At 45.4% G+C, this 27,843-nt stretch overlaps 1 protein-coding gene across 1 annotated transcript in view; it reads left to right on the top strand.

The window, feature by feature from the left end:
- The window catches only part of DNAH8 (dynein axonemal heavy chain 8), a 622,089-nt gene that overhangs the window by 37,528 nt on the left and 556,718 nt on the right, over positions 1–27,843 (top strand). Inside the window, exons 3-4 of the mRNA XM_040430275.1 lie at positions 5,589–5,752; positions 14,111–14,287. Of these exons, the coding sequence (XP_040286209.1) occupies positions 5,589–5,752; positions 14,111–14,287 (341 nt within the window). The remainder of the gene's footprint in view (positions 1–5,588; positions 5,753–14,110; positions 14,288–27,843) is intronic.

The following is a 27,843-nucleotide window of genomic DNA, read 5'->3' as shown; positions in this document are numbered from 1 at the left end:
CTGGAACAAAAAAAAAAACTATAAAAAAATTAAGGTTACTCTTTTAACCCCTTAAGGACTCAGCCCTATTTCACCTTAAGGACTTGGCCATTTTTTGCAAATCTGACCAGTGTCACTTTAAGTGGTGATAACTTTAAAACGCTTTGACTTATCCAGGCCATTTGGAGATTGTTTTTTCGTCACATATTGTACTTCAGGACACTGGCAAAATGGAGTAAAAAAATATTCATTTTTATTTATAAAAAAATACCAAATTTGCCAAAAATTTTGAAAAATTAGCAAATTTTCTCTACTTCTGTAATACATAGTAATACCCCCAAAAATTGTGATGACTTTACATTCCCCATATGTCTACTTCATGTTTGAATTATTTTGGGAATGATATTTTATTTTTTGGGGATGTTATGATTTTTGGTTTCTCTATATTACACTTTTTGTGCGGCAAGGTAACAAGAAATAGCACCGTTTTTTTTTTTTTGTTATTTACAACATTTAGCTGAAAGGTTAGATCATGTGGTAATTTTATAGAGCAGGTTGTCACGGACGCGGCGATACCTAATATGTATACAATTTTTTTATTTATGTAAGTTTTACACAATGATTTCATTTTTAAAACAAAAAATGTTTTAGTGTCTCCATAGCCTAAGAGCCATAGTTTTTTCAGTTTTTGGGTGATTATTGTAGGGTCTCATTTTTTGCGGGGTGAGATGACTGTTTGATTGGCATTATTTTGGGGTGCATATGACTTTTTGATCGCTTGCTATTACACTTTTTGTGACGTAAGATGACAAAAAATGGCTTTTTTTTTACACCGTTTTTATTTTTTTACGGTGGTCACCTGAGGGGTTAGCTCATGTGATATTTTTATAGAGCCGGTCGATACGGACGCAGCGATACCTAATATGTATACTTTTTTTTTATTTATGTAAGTTTTACACAATGATTTCATTTTTGAAACAAAAAAAATCATGTTTTAGTGTTTCCATAGTCTAAGAGCCATAGTTTTTTAAGTTTTTGGGCGATTATCTTGGGTAGGGTATGATTTTTGCGGGATGAGATGACGGTTTGATTGTTACAATTTTGGCGTACATGCGACTTTTTTGATCACTTTTATTACCTTTTTTGGGAAGTAAGGTGGGCAAAATTTCAATTTCATCATAGTTTTTTATTTTTTATTTTTATGGCGTTCACCGTTCGGGTAAAGTAACATGATCGTTTTATAGATCAGGTCGTTACGGACGCGGCGATACCAAACATGTGTAGGGAATTTTATTTTTTTCATTTTTAATCAGTGATAAATGTGTTTTTTGATTTTTACTTTTTTTCACTTTTCTTTACTTTTTTTTTACCCAGACCCACTTGGTTCTTAAAGATCCAGTGGGTCTGATGTCTGTATAATACAGTACAGTACAATATATATTGTACTGTACTGTATTTTACTTACACTTTGTCTGAACAGATCTATGCCTTTAGCACAGATCTGTTCAGCACCATGGACAGCAGGATGCCTGAGAAGGCGTCCTGTTGCCATGGGAACCTTCCCTATCTGCTCAGTTGTGGCCACAACTTCTCAGACGGGGAAGGGTAAGGACGGGGGCTCCCTCCCTCTGTCACCCCATCCTATTGAAGGGCTGCAAAGGCACAGCAGCCCCCCAATGGGAGAGGGAGGGAGCCGCATCTTACTGTTAACTCTTTCCATACAGCGGTCCGTACGGACCGCTGTATGGAAAGGGTTAAACGGCTGACATCGCATCACAGATGTCAGCCGTTTATACCAGAGTGTCAGCAATGTGCTGACACCCTGGTATACCCACTGAACACCAACGATTATTCAAGGGGAGGCGGGCGGGGGATCGCGATCCCGCCTGCCGCACCGCCCGCCTCCCGCACCGCCCGGTGGAAAAAAATGTATATGGGGCATTTTGAAGTTTGATCCTGCGGTTTGCTGCGATCGCCGATACGGGGGGGGTCATATGACCCCCCTTCCCCCCCGGCGTTGTGACAGGATGCCGGCTGAATGATTTCAGCCGGCATCCTGTTCGGATTAACCGCAGCAGCGCCGCAATCTCATTTTAAACTCATGACGTACCGGTACGTCATGGGTCCTTAACCCCTTAGTGACCAAGCCTGTTTGGGCCTTTATGACCAAGCGTTTTTCTTCCTTTTTTTTATGGTCTCGTTCCAAGAGCTATAACTTTTTTATTTTTTCATCTATATAGCTTTATGAGGGCTTGTTTTTTACGGGACAAGTTTTAGTTTTTAATGGCGCCATTTTGGGGTACACATAACTTTCTGATTAACTTTTATTAACTCTTTCTGGGAGGGAGATGGGGAAAAATAGCAATACTGCCACTGCGTTTTTACATTATACATTTTTTGGCGTTTATTTTTCGGTACAAATAACATAATATCTTTATTCTCTGGGTCAGTACGATTACAGTGATACTAAATACTTATAATTTTGTTTACGTTTTACTACTTTTTTTGCAATAAAACACCTTTTATTAACCAATAGAAATTATTTTGCATTGCCACTTCACAAGACCCATAACATTTTTTTATTTTTTTATATGGAATTGTGTGAGGGCTTGATTTTTGAAAGACGACTTGTATTTTTCATTGGTATGATTTTGGAGTAAATGCCGCTTTTTGATCGCTTGTTATTACGTTTTTTTTCGGTGGAAACTAAGAATAAATTCGAAATTCTGTCTTTTTTTTTTTTTACGGCGTTCACCATAGGGGATAATTTATGTAATATTTATGTAGTCCCGGTCGTTACGGACGCGGCAATACCAAACATATGGGGGATATTTTCTTTTTGCAATTTTTTTCATTGAAAAGCGTATTTTCAATGGAAAAAAAAGCATACTTTTTTATTTTATGGAATTTTTTTATTTAATAAATGTGTATTTTTTTTCTATTTTTTTTTACTACTTAATAGTCCCACAAGGGGACTATAATATACAGTATTTTGATTGCTTTTAAAATGTAATGCATTATCTCTATAATGCATTGCATTTCAATAGCAATGCTATTCGAACATTGACCAGCAGGCTGCGCCAGAGAAGTACAGCCTGCTGGAAGTAACGGAAGAAAGGCTCGGGGCCCTGATCGGAAGCAAGGTAAGCTTCCCAGCACATCAGCACCCCGCGATCACATTTTCGGGGTGCTGATGGGAGACAGAGGGAGTCCGCTCCCTCTGTCACCACTTTACATGCAGCGGGCGCCATTGCGCCCGGCATGTAAAGGGTTAAACAGCCCGGATCGGCACTCCTGCCGTTCCGGGCTGTTAGAGCAGGGACCCGGCTCTCATGTGAGAGCCGGGTCCGCGCTCCCCGCTGCACGGGGGAGCCGTGCAGCGCTTAAACTGGGCCGCCGTAAAAACGCGGCGGCCCAGCCTAAGGCCCCTTAGTGACCGCCGTAAAAACACATATGGGTGGTCACTAAGGGGTTAAGGACTCGGGAAACATGCCGTACCGGTACGTCATGCGTCCCTAAGGGGTTAAATACATGATTTGTTGACATCAAAAATGGTTTACTATTTAATTGAACCAGCCACAACATCAATAAAAATGTATTTGGGACCCACATGAACTAGACGGTAAACCACTTCTGAGCAGTAAAACATACCTGTATGCTATCTATGAAATACTGTATACTTAAGGCACTGATTTCGTTGCCTGTCTCCGAGGTCCTCCCAATTAGGCACAATTGCCTCACATATTTCGTGCCAGAGGAGCCGGGTTGCTTGGTGGTCTGCGTGGCGACGGTCGGTTTGGTCCCACAACTATGGACGCTCCTCCACCATCTGGATGAGGAGGTCATTGTCAATAAAAAAAAACTGCTGACGTCCTCCTCATCCATTCTGGTGGAGACTCGAGAACCATAAAAAAAAAAAATAAACTTTTTACATTTCAAAGACTTTGATTGAAAATACTCACACGACCCCGACTTCCTCTGACAAAGGCTTGACAACCTCTATGAGAGGCAACAGGACGAGATGGCTTTAAAATACAAAAAAATATGATAATTTAAGAACGTACAATAACATGTATTTTTGAGAAAAAAAATAAAAATTAAACGGCTACCGTTTGCTGTCCCCCCCCCCTAATAGATAATTAGAATAATAACACAATATTACAGTTGGGAATACTAACTAACTTGACATACCGTATCATGTCGGCGACGTTGTCGAGGAGGAGAGCTCCCGGCCTCACTTGAAGAAGATATGCCTATAAAAAAAATAAAAATAAAAAATTATATTAAAACTTTACACAAGACAACAGACCCACGGGCGTGCTGTCTGCCTTTTTTTTTTTTTATAAAAAAAATAATAAAAGGAGTGGTAGTAATATTCTGGTACGTATGACTACTACTCCTGGCATCCCCTATGTACTTATGCTACCTGCAGTCCCTATGTACTTTTGCATAGGGACTGCAGGTAGTATAAGTACATAGTGGATGCTAGGAGTAGTAGTCCTAGGTAATACTTCTCCTAGCATCACCTATGTACTTATAACATACAGCTCCTATGTATAAGTACATAGGAGCTGCTTATATTTAATTTTTCCATTGTTGCACAACAAAAAAAATAAAAACGTTATACTCGCCTTCAATGGCGTGCTGCCGACTCCCTCGCAGGCTGGAGCAAAGAAGCAAACAGGAAGCTGCGCAACCACCTCCTTCTAAATCCCCGGGGAGGCGCAGACCGGAAAACCGGATCTGTCAATGCGGCAATTTCCGGAACACTTGGTACCGGATCTCGCATTAATACATTTCAATGGAAATTAATACCGGATTCGGCATTCCAGCAAGTGTTCCAGAATTTCGGCCGGAGAAAAACCGCAGCATGCTGCAGTATTTTCTCTGGCCAAATACCGTAAAGGGACGGAACGGAAGACATCCTCATGCATACTGAACGGATTGCTTTCCATTCAGAATGCATTAGGACAAAACTGATGCGTTTTTTTCCAGTATTGAGCCCCTATGATGGAACTCAGTACCAGAAAACTTTAACGCTAGTGTGAAAGTACCCTTAAATCCAATGGTGCAACTAGAAATGACTAGGCCCTACAGCCAGTTTATGAACCCCCTCCCTCCCCCCATATGTATGATACATTAGCATCATATTCCTGTGTGCTGCTGGGACTGGGGCGTACTTCCTATTGCTATGTCTGTACAGCAGTTATTCACTGATGACTGAGTTATTGATATTATCTGAGGGGCTCTTGTCTCTATGGAAACACAGGTGGGCGGGGATGTCATGTGACTGCTCCTCTGAACATGCTTGCTGCAATGCATGCTGGGATTTTTACTTTCACTTTGCCGCTGCTCCTCCCACACAGCCGCTGTTCCGTGATATTTCCTTACCCTCGTCACTTCCTGTTGTGACGCGGCCGCACCGGATATGACGTTCCTAGCTTTGGAAGGAGGTGTGCCGTGCTGCGCAGGCGCACAACGACGGGGTAGGGAAATTTCACACCAGAGTTGGGGAGAAGGGGCCACCCTTAAGGGGTTAATGGAATCTAATGGTAAAAAGCTTTTTCATGTTAACAAACACTGGTTCACAGATACATTGTCTTTACTAGGAGTGAAAACAACCATTGATGGAATAGTCAAGCTAAATTACATTGAATCCATCAACTTCACTACAATGCAGTCCTTTGAAGGTATAAGGGCAGCAGCATCAGATAAAGCAGTGGTTGCCAAATGTGAAGAAGCACTAATGGTGTGGTGCAATCAGATTCAGCAGGTACAGTATAAACATCCAACTAGTCTTGTAAACTATCCAAAATGTTTTGTTACTGATATGTATTAACCATATTTGCCATCTCAAAAATATATTTTCTCGCTCGTATCATTGGGAGACACAGGAGACCATGGGTATAGCTGCTGCTGCCACTAGGAGGCGACACTAGGCAAAAAAAATCTTAGCTCCTCCTCTCAGCTATATCCCTCCTGCATACACTGAGCTAATCAGTTTTAGCTTAATGTCTGTAGGAGGCAGACCTCCCTGCTTTTCAGGGCATCTTCTTTTGTTATTTTTCCCTTTTATTTACAGGGAACAGAGACGCCTGGCCTCTCTGTTTACCAGGGGAGGAAGGCCGGTGACTGTTCCCCTCACCGCCCGACCTCCTCCAATAAGGCAAAAGTGGACCAGGGAGGCTCAGCTCCCCTGCATCCCGCCAGCCATGGGGTCACCTGCATTTCTGCAGTAACCCCCCCCCCCACTCCAGCCTCACTACCACCTCGGTGCTGATTGGCTGAAGAGGTGACACTGCTGGTACCCTGAGGGTGGGGGGGGAACACAAGAGGATGAAGATGGGGTGAGTATTGAGAACACAGGGTGAGTATAACCCTCTCCATGCACCTCCTCCCCCAATCTTTCACCCCCCACCTCTCCACCCCTCCATTCCCCGGCTTTCTGGCCCATGTTCTTTCCTTGCGCCCCCTCTTTCCACTCCATACCTCCGGCGCTGACCAGTACCAGTTCCCAGTGGGCATATCCCCTCCTAGGGCGACTGCTGCATCCAGCTGCCGGGCGTCAAGTACGCCTGTCCCAGGTCTCCTCGATCTGGGGTTAGAGAATCCCACGGCCGCTCTTCCCAGCCTTCTGTTCCGGCCGGAAGTCCTTCCGGTCGGCCTGCTCCTACGCGAGTCCCCCGCTTTGCGGGCTACTAGGCCGCAACTTCCATCCCGAAATCTTTGCACCCAAACATCCACCTTCTCCAGGATCCTGCTGAACTCCGCCCCCAGCCTCTCTGTCCAAAAGAAAAGAAGAAAAAAAACTTTACTTGCCTGCCACCCTACTGAGTCTGGTTTCCCCATTACATGGCTGTGTAGTTTAAAATTAACCCCTTCTTGCCTCCAGTTGGGGCTAGGGGTGTCAGTTTTCGAATACACGACTATATGTTTATATTAAAATAAATAAATGATAAGTTACTCTGGCACTATCAAGTGCGCTCCCCCTCATGCGGTTATTGCCGCACTTCCCTGCAACAAGTCCACTGGATGTTTTTCATGCAACCCCCCTTCCACGGACATGCACTGGCGCTGTACATCCTGTTGCGTTCCCCCTTCCTTAAGTGGAGTAGTTGCACTACCACTGGTTGCTGTACATCCGTACATCCATATTCCCCTCCTCCCGTAGATCGAGTAATGGCACTACCAATTTATACTGTGTGTCCCGTCATATGACCTTCCATCCATAGACAAACTAATTACACTACCCACGTATACTGTGCATCCTGTCGTGTTACTCACTCCTCGGATGGAGTAATTACCACTGGATGCCTCACACTCTGTAGCATTGACCCCTCTCTCTTAGGTGGCGTAATTGCACGACCACTGCATACTGTACAGCCTGTCGCATTACCCCCCTCCATAGGCGGCATAATTGCATGACCACTGGATACTGTACAGCCTGTCGCATTACCCCCCTACATAGGCGGCATAATTGCATGACCACTGGATACTGTACAGCCTGTCGCATTACCCCCCTACATAGGCGGCATAATTGCATGACCACTGGATACTGTACAGCCTGTCGCATTACCCCCCTACATAGGCGGCATAATTGCATGACCACTGGATACTGTACAGCCTGTCGCATTACCCCCCTACATAGGCGGCATAATTGCATGACCACTGGATACTGTACAGCCTGTCGCATTACCCCCCTCCATAGGTGGTGTTTTTGCACTACCACTGCATACTGTTCTGCCGGTTGCATTACCCCCCTTCATAGGCGGCGTAATTGTACGACCACTGCATACTGTACAACCTGTCGCATTACCTCACTTTATAGGTGGCGTAATTGCACGGCCACTGGATACGGCACAGCCGGTCGCATTAAGCCCTTCCATAGGTGGAGTGATTGGTCTATCACTGGATAGTACATCTTGCATACCTACTCCCACAAGTTCAGTATTTACATGAACGGATGAAGTAATTGCACCACTACTGGATACTATGTCTACTATTCCACAGAACCAGATACTATATTTCCTGTCATATTCTTCCTCTACCACGGGGGGGTGTATGCCAAGAGGCGGTACCTACTATTACCCGGTCCTCCCCCACAAGCGGAATACGGGTGCAACTAATGGATACGGCAGCTACTACCGCATTATCCCCTTTGTTTTTGGTTGTTGGTTTTGAGTGCTGACATGGCAGTCTCTGTCCTCCCAGAATGTATCCCCACAACACCGCTTTAAGTCCCGGTGGGACTCCACACTACATGGTTGGTCATGATACTCGGCACCTTCTTAGGTGGTGTATCTGCCTAGAAGAGAATTCGGTGGTTACTACCAAGTGAATTGAGTATCACACTGCCTCTGAATACTGTTTCCACTTCTTGCTCTCCTCCTTTTCAGGTGGCGTATTTAGGCTAGCACTCCATTCCATGTCTACTACTGTATGTCCTCTTCTGCAGGTGGGAGTATTTACCCTAGCACTAGAGATCATAGCTAATACTGTAGGGTCTCCTTCCAGGTGGCGTGTGTACCCTGACTTTGGCTTTTGTGGCTACTACGGTATAGCCTCCTTCTCAGGTGGAGTATTTACGCTAGCGCTACATATAATGGCTACTACTGTATGGCCTTCTCAGGTATTGCGCTAGCCCATGTTTCGGTGGTTACTATCTGTATGGGCTTCTTTTCAGGGGAAGGATTTGTGTTAGCACTCCATGCCATGGCTTCTACTGAACAGTTTCCCCTTGGGTGGAGTATTTGCGTTAGTACTACATACCATAGCACCTTCTGTATGGTCTCCTCATCAGGTGGAGTATGGGGCTATCACCGTATACTATGGCTTCTACGGTATGACCTCCTCCTCAGGTGGACATTACGCTAGCACTATTTCCTGTGGCTACTTCTCTCTGGCCCCATTCTCAGGTGGAGAATTTGCCTTAGCCCTAAGTGTCTGGCCCCCTTCTCAGGCTCGGGGCTTACCTTCCCCCTGCAAGCCATGGTGGCACCCGCGTTGCTTTCCTCCTCTCTTCTTGCATTTGCACTGGATATGGTTCTGTGGTTTCTACCACATTGCCTTCTGTTCCATGTTTCGGCACTGGCTTTGTATGCTATAGCTTCTACTGCTTCTCTCCTTCTATAGGTGGAACCCTCACACTGGGCCTAGGTGTGGTGGTTGTGTCTACATTCCCTCTCAGGTGGATCTCCGGCTCATTTTACGCAGCCAATGGATGCCGTTGCACCAATTGGTTGGGTCTTTATGCTGATGCTTGCAGTTTTATCTAATTCGTCCACTCATTCCTGATGACATGGTCATCTGCAGTACTTCCTTTCTCTGACCAGGTATTTGCATTAGTATGCATTCTATAGCTGATGAGCCATTCACTTCTGGTGCGCACTATTGCAGAGTTCTTCCTGGTTGGCATAACCCCCTTGTTTCTATGACATTGGTCTACCACATGGTTCTCATTTCAAGTGGGACATTGGTGCTAACTGTTTATGCTGTGACACCATCAACACTGCCTCTTTTAAGAGATGAGTAATAGATTTGACATGTCCTTATGTAGTGGACACTCGTATTCAGGGCACATACTGTGCATCAACTGCTTTTCCCCCCTCACCAGACAGGACTATGGTGATGTCGCATGTTGTCAATGCCAATAGATATTTAGTTGCTGGAACGCAACACCCTTTTGCGCTCCCCCCAGATTATGTTTCTGTCTACCTGGCCAGTATCCATACTCCCGAGGTTGGATTCTTACTGTTCTGGAACGCTTGCACTATTTTTTCTTATATTTCCAGATTTTCTCTGATGTTTTTGTGACGTCAGACATAGTCATCACATTCTCTCCTGGAGAAGTATTTCTCCTATCAAGGACCAGTTTGTGCATTCCTCTGATGACCGCATTGTCCCCTTCAGGCAGAGTCGCTACACAGTGACAGTAGATGGTCTCTGACGAATCTGCACACCTACGATATTTTTGGCATCAGCTTTGCTTCTACCTATCACTACGGTATTTTTGTTCTTTAGCCTGCAGTTGGGTCTGCCTGATCCAGGCAATTTGTGGAGTATCAAGCAGCTTCTTTAGTTAGATGTCTCACGACAAGCCTCTACGGCTCTGGGGCCATCTGTCTTCCACAGTACCTTCTCCTTAGGGGGCATTTCCTTTTTAACCCCTTAACGACCCAGGACGGGAATGCTCGTCCTCAAACGCCGGCACTTAGCGCTCTCGTCCTGCAGTCGTTCCTCCCCCCAAACAGCAGCAGAGATCCGGCAGTTACTGACTGCAGGATCCCTGCTGCATCCACCAGCATCGGCGATAATGCCGGTGGATTAAGCCCTCATATGCCGCTGTCAGCACTGACCGCGGCATATGGGAGGTTTGCGCTCCCTCACCTCATGCATCGGGTCCCCGCTCTGCTGTGGCGGGGACTCGATCGTTGCCATGGCAGCCCCAAGCCATTCCAAGGCTTGGGGCCTGTCATGTACGGAAGCCTAAGAGGCCCAGCCCCCAGGCTGGGTCTCCTAGGCAAATGTTAGCGTCTTACAGTGTAAGACACTAACAGTTCAATACAGCACAATACAGATGTATTGTGCTGCATTGAAACAAGGATCAGACCCTGTAATGTTGAAGTCCCATAGTGGGACAAAAAATAAAGTAAAAAATAAAAAAATAAAATTACATTTTTACAAAGAAAATTAAAAGTTTCAAGTAAAAAAGGATAAAGCGTCCTTTTCCAAAAATAAAGTAAAAAAAAATTGTAAAAATAAATAGGGAAAAGACATATAGACATATTAGGTATCGTTGCGTCCGTATCGACCAGCTCTATAAACATATCACATGACCCAACCCCTCGGATGAACACCGTAAAAAATAAAAACTGTGCAAAACTATTTTTTTGTCACCTTACATCACAAAAAGTACAACAGCAAGCGATCAAAAAGGCATATGCCCACCAAAATAGTACCAATCTAACCGTCACCTCATCCCGCAAAAAATGAGCTCCTACCTGAGACAATCACCCAAAAAAAAATAAAAACTATGGCTCAGAATATGGAGACACTAAAACATCATTTTGTTTGGTTTAAAAAAGCTGTTATTGTGTAAAACTTACATAAATAAAGAAATTGTATACATATTGGGTATCACCGCGTCCGTGACAACCTGCTCTATAAAAATACCACATGATCTAACCTGTCAGATGAATGTTGTAAATAACAAAAAAAAAAAACGTGCCAAAAAAGCTATTTCTTGTTACCTTGCCTCACAAAAAGTGTAATATAGAGCAACCAAAAATCATATGTACCCTAAACTAGTACTAACAAAACTTCCACCCTATCCCGTAGTTTCTAAAATGCGGTTACTTTTTTGGAGTTTCTACTCTAGGGGTGCATCAGGGGGGCTTCAAATGGGACATGGTGTCAAAAAAAACAGTCTAGCAAAATCTGCCTTCCAAAAACTGTATGGCATTCCTTTCCTTCTACGCCCTGCGGTGTGCCCGTACAGCTGTTTACGACCACATATGGGGTGTTTCTGTAAACTACAGAATCAGGACCATAAATATTGAGTTTTGTTTGGCTGTTAACCCTTGCTTTGTAACTGGAAAAAAAATATTAAAATGGAAAATCTGTCAAAAAAGTTAAATTTTTAAATTGTATCTCTATGTTCCATCAATTCTTGTGAAACACCTAAAGGGTTAACAACGTTTGTAAAATCAGCTTTGAATACCTTGAGGGGTGTAGTTTCTAGAATGGGGTCATTTTTGGGTGGTTTCTATCATGTAAGCTTTACAAAGTGACTTCAGACCTGAACTGGTCCTTTAAAAAGTTGGTTTTTCAAAATTTCTGAGATTTACTTCTAAACTTCTAAGCCTTGTAACGTCCCCCAAAAATAAAATGTCATTCCCAAAATGATCCTAACATGAAGAAGACATATGGGAAATGTAAAGTAATAAGTATTTTTATAGGTATTAATATGTATTATAGAAGTAGAGAAATTGAAACTTGGAAATTTGCTAATTTTTCAAATTTTTCTGCCAATTTGGTACTTTTTTATAAATAAAAATGAATATTTTTTTACTCCATTTTGCCAGTGTCCTGAAGTACAATATGTGACGGAAAAACAATCTCAGAATGGCCTGGATAAGTAAAAGCTTTTTAAAGTTATCACCACATAAAGTGACACTGGTCAGATTTGCAAAAAATGGCCTGGTCCTGAAGGTGAAAATGAGCCCGGTCCTTAAGGGGTTAAGCAGAGATGTATGCTGCGATCCTTACCTTTTGGATCGGCTTCCATGAGTGTATTCCGGCGAGTGTATGTGCTGTCTTTCATTTATTGTAGCCTGCTCTCTTTTAAGAGTGCGGTTGCTCAGTTTCCTCAGGCTGTCTAATGCCAGTCATGATATGGTCCTGGTTCCAGCATCACTCGCAGTCTTCCTTTTGTCCAGTCGCGGAGGTTGCTTTGCCTGCACTCTTCTGCCGCATTGCTCTCTGCTGCACGGCTGGGAGGCTATTTATCCCTGGGGACACAGTCTTTTCCTCTTAGACTACTCCCAATTTGTCTATAGTTTTTCATTTTCTACCTCTTTTTGGTTCCCGTTGTTGCTTTTTGTCCCCCCTTGGCCATCCCTTATCTTTGTCTTGATGAGTGATCATATTCCATACGTTTTAGTCTCTTCTTGTGCTGGATTCTTTACAAGGGAGTGGCTATTCGCTATTTTCTTTTACAAATTGGCCCACAGGGGTTTCCTCGCGTACCTGGGAGATCCCTACAGGACTAGTCCTCTTCCAATTGCCCAGTAATTCCTTCCAGTTTTCCCAGTTTTTTCCTGGGTTGAAGAAGTATCTCATCCTGATACTTACACATTTGGTAAGGTCGTGTCTGGGTTTTCCTGTTGCTCGTTCACCAGGTCTCGTGCATACCCAGATTCTACAGGTTATTTTCTGTTGAGTAAACACCCCTCAGTTTTTCCAAGGGCCCTATTGCGATGCAAGACATCCTGGGTTTCCAGTCCAGGCCCCGACAGCAATTCTGTGGTCCTCCTTATCTGGAAGTACTTTCCGCACATCATCTTCAGTCGTCAGACATGCTTATCCTTCTTGTGGATATTATGTGCTGCTATCCACATCTTCTGAAGCCTTTCGAGCCCTTGGGCTACGTTTAACAGGGTTTTCCTCTTTTTGCCTAGTCTAAGACGCCGTGCGTTCTACGCTCTCTGGCTGGCCTTCCTGGTTCATGCTCTTCCTGTCCTATTCAGGGTTCCTGTGCATCATTTCCCCACATTTCTGTGCGGGGCCTTATGACTGGCCATAGATTTTTTCTAGTCTTTTATTCCCTCCCCATGGTACTGCTTTGGAACGTCCTATGGTCTCCTGTGTCCCCCAAAGATACGAGCAAGAAAATAGGATTTTTTGTGCTTAACTTTAAAATCCTTTTCTCGCTGAGTTCATTGGGGACACAGCACCCACCCAGTAAGTACATTGCTTGTTCTTTTTGGCGGGTACCACCTGTTCTTGGTTCTGACCCATCTCCAGGTCTTTTTCATATAATTAGTTTCTGTTGGCTGCTCCTACTGCTTTTGTACAAACTGATTAGCTCAGTGTCTGCAGGAGGGATATAGCTGAGAGGAGGAGCTAACACTTTTTTTTGCCTAGTGTCGCCTCCTAGTGGCAGCAGCAGCTATACCCATGGTCTCCTGTGTCCCCCAATGAACTCGGCGAGAAAAGGATTTTACAGGTAAGCACAATTTTTTTTATTTTATGAGTAATTATTGGAAATAATATCTATTTCCTAACAGAAAGACCTCTGTTTGCTGCCATACAGGCTTTGTCGGGTGTAGGTATGGACCATTCCATAGAGGAAAAATGCTCTCTATATACTGCATTCGATAAAGCGTGCTACATGTCCGATTCATATAGATTCACACCCAAAAAATGCCCTTGAAGGCAAAAAGAGGCACCGTAATGGTCCTGTGCACCAGAATGGGAACCATGTTATGGCTGCATTTCGTCATATAGCTGTTGTGTGCATGAGGTTGAATTGAGACGTTTGATATATTTTTTTAAATATATGTGACCTGTATATTTCTCTGTCATGGAGATGTGATTGTTTTACTTATTGTTAATCTTTCCTTAAATGCAGGCTTTGTTTGAGAGTGAACTGGTAAGAAAAGAAGCAGGTGATTGCGGTCCTATAACTGAGCTGAAACACTGGATAAGAATGTATGTGAAGTTCAGTTTTATTATTGAACAAGTCAAAGGAGAGAATTTTAAAGCTGTTGTTGTTGTGTTGAACATGGCTAAATCCAAAATTATAGAGGTAAGATATTAGTATGCATAAACTATTAGTTATAATTATTAAAAGCTGAAATGTGATTGAAGAAGGAGAGACATTGATTATTATGACAAAACTTATCAATAGCAATATCTGAAGATACTGGTATAAAAAGGGTGAAATATTAACATTTATCAGATGACAATGGTTAATATTCCCTTTTTCCCCTAGCTCGTGGGTTTGTTCTCCGTTTATACCACAGCTACACTATGTTGCCTTGGTATCACCAGGAATAACACACAATTCTTGGAGATGTAACATAACAGACACCTTTACTTAACTACAATGAACTACAACATACAGTTGCAAGAAAAAGTATATGAACCCTTTGGAATGATATGGATTTCTGCACAAATTGGTCATAAAATGTGTTCTGATCTTCATCTAAAGAAAAAATGGGCTAAGCAGCACTCCAGGTCCCAATCTAGGGACAGTTGCCAGTAGGAAAATAGATAAGTCGGTGCTCGCGGATGGGGATCCTGGCTGGGGGTCCCATAGGTATACAAATAAATAGAAAATCCACAGCACTCCTCAGTTCTGATGAAAAAGTCGGTTACTTTATTGGTAACAGCAGCATAGGGATAGCAACGTTTCAACCATCTCTGGTCTTTCTCAAGCTATCACCTGCTGTTACCAATAAAGTAACCAGCTTTTTCATCAGAACTGAGGAGTGCTGTGGATTTTCTATTTTTTCTATTTATCTGATCTTCATCTAAGTCACAACAATAGACAATCACAGTCTGCTTAAACTAATAACACACAAATAATTAAATGTTACCATGTTTTTATTGAACACACCATGTAAACATTCACAGTGCAGGTGGAAAAAGTATGTGAACCCCTAGACTAATGACATCTCCAAGATTGGAGTGAGGTGTCAGCCAACTGGAGTCCAATCAATGAGATGAGATTGGAGGTGTTGGTTTCAGCTGCCCTGCCCTATAAAAAACACACCAGTCCTGGGTTTGCTTTTCACAAGAAGCATTGCCTGATGTGGATGATGCCTCGCACAAAAGAGCTCTCAGAAGACCTACGATTAAGAATTGTTGACTTGCATAAAGCTGGAAAGGGTTATAAAAGTATCTCCAAAAGCCTTGCTGTTCATCAGTCCATGGTAAGACAAATTGTCTATAAATGGAGAACGTTCAGCACTGCTGCTTCTCTCCCTAGGAGTGTCCGTCCTGTAAAGATGACTGCAAGAGCACAGCGCAGACTGCTCAATAAAGGTGAAGAAGAATCCTAGAGTGTCAGCTAAAGACTTACAAAAGTCTCTGGCATATGCTAACATCCCTGTTAGCGAATCTACGATACGTAAAACACTAAACAAGGGGGGGGGGGGGGGGGGTGCGTGTCCGGGCACCGACTGAGATGGCCGCCTGAAAGACCAGCTCCTGCCCGCACAGCAGCTTTCCGGCCATCTACACGCCCTTATTAGTTCTTATGGGGAATAAATTGGCCCCCAGGAAGACCCCTCTTCCTCCCCGGTCCCCCTCACCTGCCAGGACCCTTGAACAGTGCTGGGACCAGGCTCCATGTTCGGCGCTCCCGCCGCGCAGCGCCAAGACGCAGAAGGCCTCCCGCCATGCCTCCCTTCCCCCGCCTGACTGCCGCGCTCTGAACAGTGAGCGTGAACCAGCGCTGAAAACCCCTGCTGGAGCTCACCAAGGGACCGGATTCTCGCCGACAGCTTCTGTGAACGGAGCTTCGGGTCTTGGGCTCTCACCTGCTGCCCAAGAGTTCCTGCCAGCCGCCGCTGAAAGGAGAGATCCCACCATGACAGCTCCTGGATTCACCCCTCAGAGGGAGACGTCGCACAAAGGTACTGTGGTTCCTGTCAGGGGACGAGATGCTACCCCTGTGGCCCCTGCACCTAGCCCCCCTGCTTGAGCCCTGGCAAAGTAAACCGTCTCCAGCCCCCCCCCCCCTTACTGGATCAAGGGGACAGCAGCTCTCCTCTCCCTTCTGACATATGGGCCAGATCACCTAGCCCTCCATCACTTGCTGATATGGACCCTCCAACCATGTCTGAACCTCCACAGCCCTGGGCGAGTTATTTTAGCCGTTTTCCTACAAAGGAGGACTTTTGGGCTCTTATCTCTGAAGTTACAGAAGCCTGCAGAGCTGAGATTGCGGCAGTTCGCACTGATATCAAACTCGTGGTGGACCGGGTGGACTCCCTGGAAAATGCAGATGATGACACCAGGCAGTACATATCCACTCTTCATGAATCCATTACTGCCCAAACTGCTGTGCTCAGGGGCATGGGACGGTACTTAGAGGACTTGGATAACTGAGGTCGCCTGAACAATATCCGGGTACGGGGCCTTCCGGAGGCTACTGGAGATGAGGACCTCTTTGCCACACTGGAAGCCATATTTAACATGATCTTGGGACAGCCACCCTCTCATAAGATCAAGCTGGACAGAGCTTATAGAGCACTCAAGCCCAAGGGCTCTGCTGCACATCCTAGGGACGTAATTTGTTGTGTGCACGACTTCACCCTTAAAGAACCTATCATGGCTAAGGCGAGATCTCTACGCAACTTTGATTTTGATGGCGCTCCTGTGCAATTGTTTCCTGACCTATCCTGGTTCACACTTCAGAAAAGGAGACATCTTCAACCTCTCACATTACTCAGGGACCGCCAGATTGCCTATCGCTGGGGATTCCCCTTTGCCCTAGCGGTCCGTCATCAAGTAAGAACAGAGACTCTCCGTTCCTTCTCGAATCTCCACCCTTTTTGCAACTCGCTCGTAATTCCTATAACCGACATGTTTGATTGGGAGTTTGAGTCCCCAGCGCTTCTGCCACCACGCATATGGTCCCCTGTAACCAGGAAAAGACCTGGCCCAAGTGCATCCTCTTCTCCGCGGTCACCTCCGTCATCAGGGCACCGTCCACCTGCCTGACCGCCACTGGCTTGGAGGACTTGGTTATCTTGAACTTCGCCCTTAATCCTTCACACTCCCAGGGTCATTGGACTCTGATGGACCCCCATATTGGTTGTTTATTATTACTGTTTAGCCAGTTGTTGATACCTTGTTGCTACATTACGGTGCGGGCTATCTGAAGGGCCCACCCCATTATTAATTGATTTTTCAGTTACATGTGGTTAGCTCTTTGGCCAACTTCAATTCGTTGGTCTCCAACACTTACACCCCCAGAGGGGCTTCTTATTTGCCCCTGGCAGGGATTACATCCCTGGGAATAGTTGTTTACTGTTGCTTGTTTGTCTGACTTTGTGTTGTCTCGTCCTGTCTCTCCCCACCCTATTGTGCTTTTTCTCCTGTTCTAGGTGCCTGACCTTCCATACCTGTGGGGACCGTCTACCTCTGTCTTGCCTTTGGTCCATTATTCCACTAGTGTGAATCCACCGACGCATACGGATTGCCTTGGTGAGCTGTACCCTGCATATATTATATATCATCACATGCCCTCATGGTGCGGTGCATAACCTTCAATGTCAAAGGGCTCAACTCCAACGCTAAGAGGAAACTCTTGCTTTTGGAACTGAAATCCCTTAAAGCGCACATTGTGTTCCTACAAGAAACACATTTTGATGGCAGCTCTTCCTTCCGTTTTGCCTCTCACCTGTACCCTATTGCTATTCGGCTACTCATAGCTGTTGGTGGGTGGGGGTGGCCATCTTGATATCTGCACAGTGTCCGCTCAAAATTGAATCCTCAATTCTAGACCCGCAGGGGCGTTATTTTGTTCTCCGTGGCCATTTAGCAGATAAACCCATCACCTTATGTAACATCTATCCCCCAAATACTTCGCAGATCCGCTTTCTCGGCGGAATCTTCTGCAAGATTCTTGTTGAGGGAGTGGACTCTTCGGAACCCATGGTCCTTCTGGGTGGGGACTTTAATGTTGTGTTTTCTGAATCGATGGATCGCCTGGTTCTTCTGGACAAACCGGTACATTCGACACAGCTGCGCTTAGCTAGGGACTTTCGTAAACTGGTGCGGAAATACTCCCTGTATGACCTCTGGCCTCTCACTTACCCCTCTGACAGGTCCTTCTCCTTTTACTCTGCCCCACATGGTTCCCACACCCGTATCGATATCTCTTTGGTACAATTTCGACCCTCGGGTTATTGGAGGGAGCGGACATGGGCCAAATCTCCTGGTCTGACCATGCCCCAGTACTGGTCAGTATTAGTAGCGGGTCGGGTCATGTTCACCAGTGCCACTGGAGACTTAATTACTCCCTCCTGAAGCAGCCGATCACTAGGGAGGAACTCTGCGAACACCTGAAAACGTACTTTGAACTGAATGAGGGATCGGTAGGGGATGTCCGTCCTTTGTGGGAAGCACATAAGGCGGTTATGAGGGGACATTGTATTGCAATAAGCTCAAAATTAAAGAAGGACTCGACTGCTTTGGTCAAGACCCTTACGTCCCACTGGCAAATCCTAGAAGACAAGATGACTGCTCACCCCTCACGCTGCACACTGAGACGAATTGTTGACACTAGGGCCCAATTGAAGAGTCTAGCTTTAGGTCGTGTCAACAAGTTACTACTTTTTTTTTTAAACTCGTTTTATTAAAAGAGAATGACACAAGTATGGCATACATGTAGCAATGTGATGGCCCACGCAGGGGCACTTTAGAAATATCAAGAAAACAGTGATACATAAGGACATTGGTATTTATCAAGATCCTTGCATGTAAAAAGACATGATTCTTATTCTGATGGCATACATTATTCACAGGATAGGCATATCGCACACATAAATGCTCCAACATTAACATCAGTGTCAACAGCACTGCAAAGTACCTACAAATTGGTTCAAAGATCAATGAGGCCCGTCAGCTGTCAAGTGCAGACGCGGTGTGTGTAAGGTGAGAGGAGAGGCACACCAGTCACCCCAGACTTTTTCAAATTTTTGTGGACACCCCCTATGCTTATACACAATGTTCTCCATAGAGACTGCGTGATTCACAAGAGTGATCCATTGTCCCTTTGAGGGGGGGGGGGGGGGGGGGATCTCCCATCCATCTTATGGCAATTGCCTTTCTAGCTAGAAATAGTGTTTCCGCTAAGAAGATTCTGTGGTAGTGTGACCACGACTCTTCATCAATGACTCCCAGAATGCATATCTTGGGGCATAACGGCAGCGCCACAGGAACCATAGTTGCGAGGACCTCCAGAACTGAAATCCAGAACTGACGTATAAACTCACAATCCCACATCATATGCCAAAAATTGGCTCCCTCGGCATCGCATCTATGGCACCTGGAGTGACTAATCCTACCCATCTTTTGAAGTCTGGTGGGTGTGAGGTAACTGCAATGAAGAATAAAAAGCTGGATCATCCTATTATTTATGGAGGGTGATACCTTGGTCGGAGCCATCAATGCCTCCTCCCAATACTCAGAAGACAAAGAAGGTATTGGCAACTTCCATCTGTCCTCAACAGCCAACGGGGTCACCAGCAAGCGGCAGTCCAACAAATGTGTATATAGCGCTGAGACTATGCCTCTCGGTCCTTTCGATTTCAAAACCCCTATAATAGGATATTTAGAAATACTCCTGTTATCACCCCCGAATTGGGCCTGCAGTGCATGTCTCAATTGAAGGTATCTGAAGAAAAGAGTGCGCGGCACCTGAAACTTATCCTGAATCTGGGAAAATGATCTAAGCTGCCCACTCTCATATAGATCTCCCAAAGTGAATATGCCATGCCTCTTCCAGTCAGACACACCTTCCAGCTTTGCCAGATGTGGGAACATACAGTTATCCCATATGGGGACTTCACTTGGCAAATCCTTGTAGGAATTTAACTTAGATGCCTGTCATATCTGATGAGCTAGCTTATGTACTGGGAGAAGACCCTTTTGAATATGGCGAGATCCCTCCAGAACGGGCCATAGCGTGGGAACTTGCAGATATTCGTGCAGGTAGTATTCTGCGTTTGGCCTTGAGGCATCAGTGACCCAATATCTCAGAAATCTAAATTGGCTTGCTATATAATAAAGAAAGAAGTCTGGAAGGGAAGCTCCTCCCTGTAGCCTCAGTCTCTGTAAAACTGCCAGTGAGGGTTTCCTCCTAGATTTACCCCATACAAAGGAGGCTATAATAGCATGTATACGTTTAAAAAATCCCCTGGGAACTGGCGTACAGGCGTGGGGCAGCAAATATAGACCTTTGGACAAAAGTACCATCTTTACCAGGTTTAATCTGCCCATAACTGACAATGGGAGGGTCTCCCACGTTTTAACCTTATCTTGGAATATGGTCTCTAAGGGTTCAATATTCAAGACATAGGAGAGTTGAGGCTCTTTAGTGATTATTACCCCTAAGTATTTAAACCTATCAACTACAGGCAGGTTGTTTCGATAACTAGGCCAGTCGTGTATCCAGAGTGGCATAATGGCAGACTTGCCCCAGTTTATGTGCAGCCCGGAGTATTGCCCAAAGCGCTCAATGATTTCAATAGCTCTTAGTAGAGACACTTCTGGGTCCGACATAAAGAGGATCAAGTCGTCTGCATACAGTCCAATCCTGTCTTCCCTATCTCCCTCACAGACACCTGCATAAACCTGATCCTGTCTAAATCTGATGGCCAGATGCTCTATAGCTATCGCAAACAGCAAAGGCGAGAGCGGGCATCCCTGCCTCGTCGTGCCTCTGAGTAAGGGGAACCTGTCAGAGTGGGAGCCATTCAGTTGAATACTAGCAGTGGGTTTTTTGTATAATATTTCTATCCATTTAATGAAATTAGGACCGAAGCCAAAGCTACCCAGCACTGCTATCAAAAAGGGCCATTCCAACGAGTCGAAAGCCTTGGCCGTGTCCAGTGAAGCCAGAGCCCATCTCTCCTTCTTAGCTACACCCAACTGCGCAATTACTTCAGCCCTCCTAATGTTGTCTGATGTGGACCTTCCAGGCATGAAGCCCGACTGATCAGAATGAATTATTGACGTGATAACCTTATTCAACCTATTGGCTATAATTCTGGTCAGGATTTTATAGTCCAAGTTTAAAAGTGAAATTGGACGATAAGATCCACATTCCAATGGGTCCTTGCCAGGCTTCAAGATCACAACAATGGAGGCGTCATACATGGAATCTGACAAGGAGCCACGTGAGTGCGCCGCTCGATACAGGTTTAACAACTGAGGGTTTAGATTTTCCCCATACCTAGAATATACCTCTACCGGGATGCCATCTGGGCCTGGGGCTTTCCCTGTCGGTAGATCCTTAATGGCTCTCTCCACTTCCTCTAATGTAATATCCTCCTCCATAAGACCCTTATCTAGGTCCGCTAGCCGAGGATGAGACACTTCAGTGAGGTAGGACTCTAAATCTATCCCTGAATAAGTAGCTGCTGATTTGTATAGGTCTCTGTAAAAATTATGAAAGCATTTCAATATGTCTTGCACCGATTCCATTATGCGGCCATCAGCCTCCTGTATCCTGAGTACCGGGGGAGACATATTATTAGTGTGTGCTATATGTGCAAGTAACTTCCCTGTCTGATTGCCTGTTTCAAACGCCTGTTGCTTAAGGAAGAAGAGCTTCCTTTTGCTCTTTTCCTCCAGATGCAGCATGTACATTCTCCCTCTGGATAACCACTCTACTCTGCGCTCTTCAGAGGGGGACTCAGTGAACGCCCTCTCGGCTTCCTTACAGCTGGCATGTAAATCATTTTCCTTACGTTGCGAATCTCTCTTAACGTATGAAATGGAGGATTTGATGCATCCTCTAAGGTACGCTTTCATTGTCTCCCAAAGCAACAGAGCGTCTGTGGACTCGCCCTGTACCTCAAAAAACATCCTCAATTGATCAGGGATTCTATCATTTAAACCAAGCAAGGACAGCCAGAAAGGGTGTACACGCATCTTACTGCCGACGCCGGCATGATCAGTCAGGGCCAACTCCGCCAACAATGGGGCATGATCGGAAGGGCCCTGTGGTCCGTGTCTGATATTCACCAGGTCAGTATATACTATGGCATTACCGAACATGTAGTCGATTCTGGACAGGGCTCCCCTGGCAGGGGTAAAGCAAGAGTATTCCCTTGTTAGTGAATTCTTGGCTCTCCACATGTCTACCCATCCCATCTCCTGCGATGCTGTTCCCTCCCGTCCCTCCTCTATCTGTCCTACAGCTAAATCTGTCTAAATCCTCACTAACTACTTGATTAAAGTCTCCCATGCATAGGAAACGGGCATTGGGATAATTAGCCACAAAACCCGTGACTGCTTGTAGAAGGGATAGAGATGCAGGAGGGGAATTGTACAAATTAACAATCACATAGGGGACACAGTTAATGTGAGCATGTATGAAAATGTACTGCCCTCCCTGATCCACAGCTGAATAGTGAATCTCGCATCTGAGACTTCTATGGGACAGCAGGGCCGCACCTCTGGAATGAGAACTCCCATATGAGTTGAATAAGTGTTGCACCCAAGGCTTTTTCAACCTGTTCCCTGTTTCCGGGGTGAGGTGGGTTTCTTGAAGGCCCAGAATATGTGGGTTAAAGGAGCGTATTTGAGAAAAAACCACAATCCTCTTATTAGGGTCTCCCAGTCCCCTCACATTCCAGGACATCACTCTTATGGAGGCCATGGCATCACTAGATTTGAATCAAGGACAAATACACACATCCACATTGCATACCATGACAGTTCTGGCATTTGGTCAATGTGAAGCATAAACTCCCCTGTTGCTATCATGAAAAGGAATGGCCATACTTGAGACATATAAGCTTGAGCATACAAAAACGTAATACAGAACAATAACATTATAAACAGGAAGGTGTCGGATCCCGATCCGACTAACTTGGTGGCCCTTAACTCGGGGATCTGTATAGTGCAAATAGGTGTTATAACCATACAGGTATTGCTCCTACCCCCCATTCAGCAAATATATGCAAAACTGCTATCATTAATAAATGACAATGGGACATGTTGACAAAGTGTCCGGTGCTGTGTACAGGGAAACGCCCTATACTTAAGTGAGATCTCACATAATACTATCAAATGCAGTCCAGAACATGAAAACGCGACCAAAAGCAGCTGTGTTGCATAATAAATAATATCATGCTCAGGGGAAACAAGATCAAGTCTCCTTAGAATCAGACATATGGGTCCGGGACGCGCAGATTTTCTTGAGGCCCAGTCCTCTGCTTCACGAGGATCGCTGAAAAACACGGTTTTATCGCCGTCTATGACTTTTGGTTTTATCGCCGTCCGGCGGGCCGGATAAGCCATCGAGTATTGAAGATTTAGATCCCGAAGGCGACGTTTAACTGCAACAAATGTGGCTCTCCTCTTCTGGAGATCTGCAGAGAAATCCGGAAAAAGGGAGATCTTTGCATTTTCATGCCTGATGTCTTGCTTGCTTCTGGCCTGGCTGAGGATAAGATCCCGGTCTCTCCAGTTCAGCATACGCGCCAAAAGGGGTCTAGGAGGAGCCCCTGGTGGGGGGTACCTGGCTGGGACGCGATGTGCCCTCTCTACGGTATATTCAGGAGAGAAGGGTGCCTCAGGGAACTGCTCTTTAAACCAGGCCTCTAGGAAGGCCGCAGGATCTCTGCCTTCAGCTTTCTCTGGTAGGCCCAAGATCCTCACGTTGTTGCGGCGCAATCTATTTTCCAGATCGTCACATTTCTGTTGCCACTGACCCACGGATCGTTCCAGGTCTTGCATCTTCCCTGCCATGGGTCTGGTCACATCCTCCAGCGCAGACACGCGGTCTTCTGTGTTTTTGACCCGGTCTCTGAGTTGCTGCATGTCATGGCGGAGCAGGCCCACATCCACTCTCACCTCCTCCAGCTTCCCGGTGAGTGAGGTTTGGCATGATGATATTGCCACTAGTAGCTGCTCGTACGCTGCCTTGAGGGTGAACTCCTGCTCAGCGCCTTCCTCTGCATCCGCCTGCTGGGCAGCCTGCCCGCGGGTAACAGCCGCACGTGTAGGAGTTGCGGTCGCGGCTCCACTTTGGGCCTCTGACCTGGCGAACTCTTTGAGCTTCTCCGCAGCCGTTTGCGCTTTGCTGGCCCCCATAGTCAGTGTGCAGGGTCTCCTCCATCTCCTACACACCGTCCACTCTGTGGCAGGAGTCGTCAGTTTGTCAGGATGGTGAAGGATTAACGAGGGTAAGCGGAGCTGCTCACAAAAGCGTGCTTACATGCCGGCTGTTGGCCACGCCCCAACAAGTTACTACTTTACACACAACAGCGTTACTATGCTTGGGGGAACAAACCCCATACTTTGCTGGCCAGACAACTCAGGAACCGCAATCCCCAAACAGGTCCGAGCGCTATTAGGGGGAATGACGGAACAATCCACTATGACCCCAGAGTGATAGCAGAGAGGTTCTCGACCTACTACTCTTCCCTGTACAATCTACCCTCCGACCTCCCCTCGGATGAGAGACTTAGAGATAGTACACTCCAGTCTTATTTGGCCTCCTGTCACCTCCCTACCCTATCGACTTCCGATCTTGCCGCCCTTAATAGTCCGATAACACCGGAAGAGATAGGGGAAGTGGTGGACCATCTACCTGAGGGTAAATCCCCAGGACCTGATGGCTTCTCGTATAAATATTATAAGACTTTCAGGACCGAACTAATCCCTCACTTAATAACCCTTTTTAATCATTTTCTAGCTGGCAATGCAGTACCTGCCCCAATGTCTCACTCTTATCTCACAATGATTCCGAAACCTGGGAAAGACCCCCACGAGTGCCAAAATTACAGGCCCATTGCCCTGCTTAACTCAGACCTTAAAATTTACACCAAGGCCCTAGCCTCCCGACTAAACGTTTTTCTCCCCTCCCTGATCCACAAAGACCAGGTGGGATTTGTCCCAGGCCGACAACACATGAAAAAGCATTGACTTGATAGATGCTATATCTCGCTCGGGTGAGGAGGCGCTACTTCTTAGTTTAGACGCTGAAAAGGCGTTCGACCGTTTAGGTTGGCCTTTCCTTTTTGCTACCTTGCAGGCATATGGCCTTTCTGGTCCCTTCGTCAGAGCCATTTGTAGCCTATACTCCTCCTCCACAGCGACAATCAAACTACCTCATGCTCAATCTCGACCCATACGCATTGCTAATGGGACGAGACAAGGGTGCCCCCTATCTCCTCTATTATTTGCCATGTGTACCCCTGGCGGCCAAAATCAGGGCATGTCCAGACATCAGAGGTGGTATTGTCATGGACAGGGAGTTTAAGCTATCGCTATATGCAGACGACTTCCTTCTTACCCTTACCAAACTTCATATTTCCCTACCAAACCTCCACTCCATCCTGCAGGAATTTGGTCGGCTCTCGGGGTATAAGGTCAACACCCATAAAACTGAGGCCCTACCTCATAGTTTCAGCGAGGAGTGTTTCGGTTTGCAGATATTGTGGACCCCTGCACTAGGGACCTTTTGCGGTTTTCTACCCTCCAGACCAAATATGATCTCCCCTCCTCCTCCAATTACTTTTATATCCAGATCAGACACTTTGCACAGTCCATTTTTTTGGGGGCCACAGTCTCCCTCCCGACTGCCTTTGAACGCCTTTGCAGGGAAGGGGTACACGCGAAGGGTCTAATTTCTGAGATCTACTCCATATTGCTGACTCCCTTCCCTGATCGGGTTCAAAGGCATTCCTACATGGTACGGTGGGAGAAATACCTAGGGAAGGTCTTACGCACTTTGGCACCTTATATGGAGGAGGGCAGCAAATTCCTCTATGTCGGTACTTCACCAGGAGAACCAATATAACATTTTTATGTACTGGTACCACACTCCTGACCTCCTCCATAGAATGAACCCAGTAGTCCCGGGAGATTGCTGGAGGTGCGGGTTGCATAGGGGTACATTGCCTCATATTTTATGGGACTGCCCCAAGATACACCCCTACTGGACTGGAGTAGGCACCCTCCTGAGTGACATTTTCGCAGTGGAAATCCGACCAGACCCTATGTCCTTCCTGCTTAATGTGGTCCCCATTCAAGTTAAAAAACACTCACTTAAGCTATTACTATTGATGCTAACAGCAGCTCGTTGTTTAATCTCCTGATCTTGGAAAAGCCCTGAACCACCACGGGTTTCTGATTTGTACGCTAGGGTGACAGAGGTACGAACAATGGAATACTCCACGGCTATGTTTCAGGACAAAATTGTACTCTTCAACGCCATATGGGACCCGTGGGATAATTACTGGGCCACGAGGCAACCTTTAATAATCTTGTGAGAAAGATGTGTCCCCCCACCTCCCATTGTGTTTCTGTCTTTGTTATTTGTCTTGTCTTTTGGATATTAGTTTGAAGCATTACTTATTGAGAAGCTCTGGGCTCTCGGGTCTCTAAGATACCCTCACTACTACTTGATGTCTTATTGTTCTGGGATATGCTGCTCAGTAGTCCTATTTTGGACTATTTAAAGATAGACACAGTCTCTCTTAGTACACTTTGTTATATGACTGCTCGGCTATTCATTTTCCATCATTGAATATTATCTAGTGTTATAGGTGCTCAATCAATGTGAATGTGATGCTTTACATGTCTCATCCTTTACCTTGTACTAATGTGCATGAATCTACGTGCATTGTCATCTCTATATTCTTTAATAAATATACAATTATAAAAGAAACACTAAACAAGAATGGATTTCATGGGAGGATACCACAGAGGAAGCCACTGCTGTCCAAAAAAAACATTGCTGCACGTTTACAGTTTGCACAAGAGCACCTGGATGTTCCACAGCAGTACTGGCAAAATATTCTGTGGACAGATGAAACCAAAGTTGAGTTGTTTGGAAGAAACACACAACACTGTGTGGAGAAAAAGAGGCACAGCACACCAACATCAAAACCTCATCCCAACTGTGAGGTATGGTGGGGGGGGCATCATGGTTTGGGGCTGCTTTGCTGCGTCAGGGCCTGGACGGATTGCTATCATCAAAGGAAAAATGAATTCCCAAGTTTATCAAGACATTTTGCAGGAGAACGTAAGGCCATCTGTCAACCAGCTGAAACTCAACAGAAGATGGGTGCTGCAACAGGACAACGACCCAAAGCATAGAAGTAAATCAATAACAGAATGGCTTAAACAGAAGAAAATACGCCTTCTGGAGTGGCCCAGTCAGAGTCCTGACCTCAACCCGATTGAGATGGTGTGGCATGACCTCAAGAAAGCGATTCACACCAGACACCCCAAGAATATTGCTGAACTGAAACAGTTCTGTAAAGAGGAATGGTCAAGAATTACTCCTGACCGTTGTGCACGTCTGATCTGCAACTACAGGAAACGTTTGGTTAAAGTTATTGCTGCCAAAGGAGGGTCAACCAGTTATTAAATCCAAGGGTTCACATACTTTTTCCACCTGCACTGTGAATATTTACATGGTGTGTTCAATAAAAACATGGTAACATTTAATTCTTTGTGTGTTATTAGCTTAAGCAGACTGTGATTGTCTATTGCTGTGACTTAGATGAAGATCAGATCACATTTTATGACCAATTTGTGCAGAAATCCATATCCTTCCAAAGGGTTCACATACTTTTTCTTGCAACTGTATACAAATACTTTCAA

Source organism: Bufo bufo, chromosome 4 (genome assembly GCF_905171765.1).
Source record: "Bufo bufo chromosome 4, aBufBuf1.1, whole genome shotgun sequence".
Classification (NCBI taxonomy): Eukaryota; Metazoa; Chordata; class Amphibia; order Anura; family Bufonidae; genus Bufo; species Bufo bufo.
Note: the sequence above shows the minus strand (reverse complement) of the source record. Positions and strands in the feature narration are given on the sequence as shown.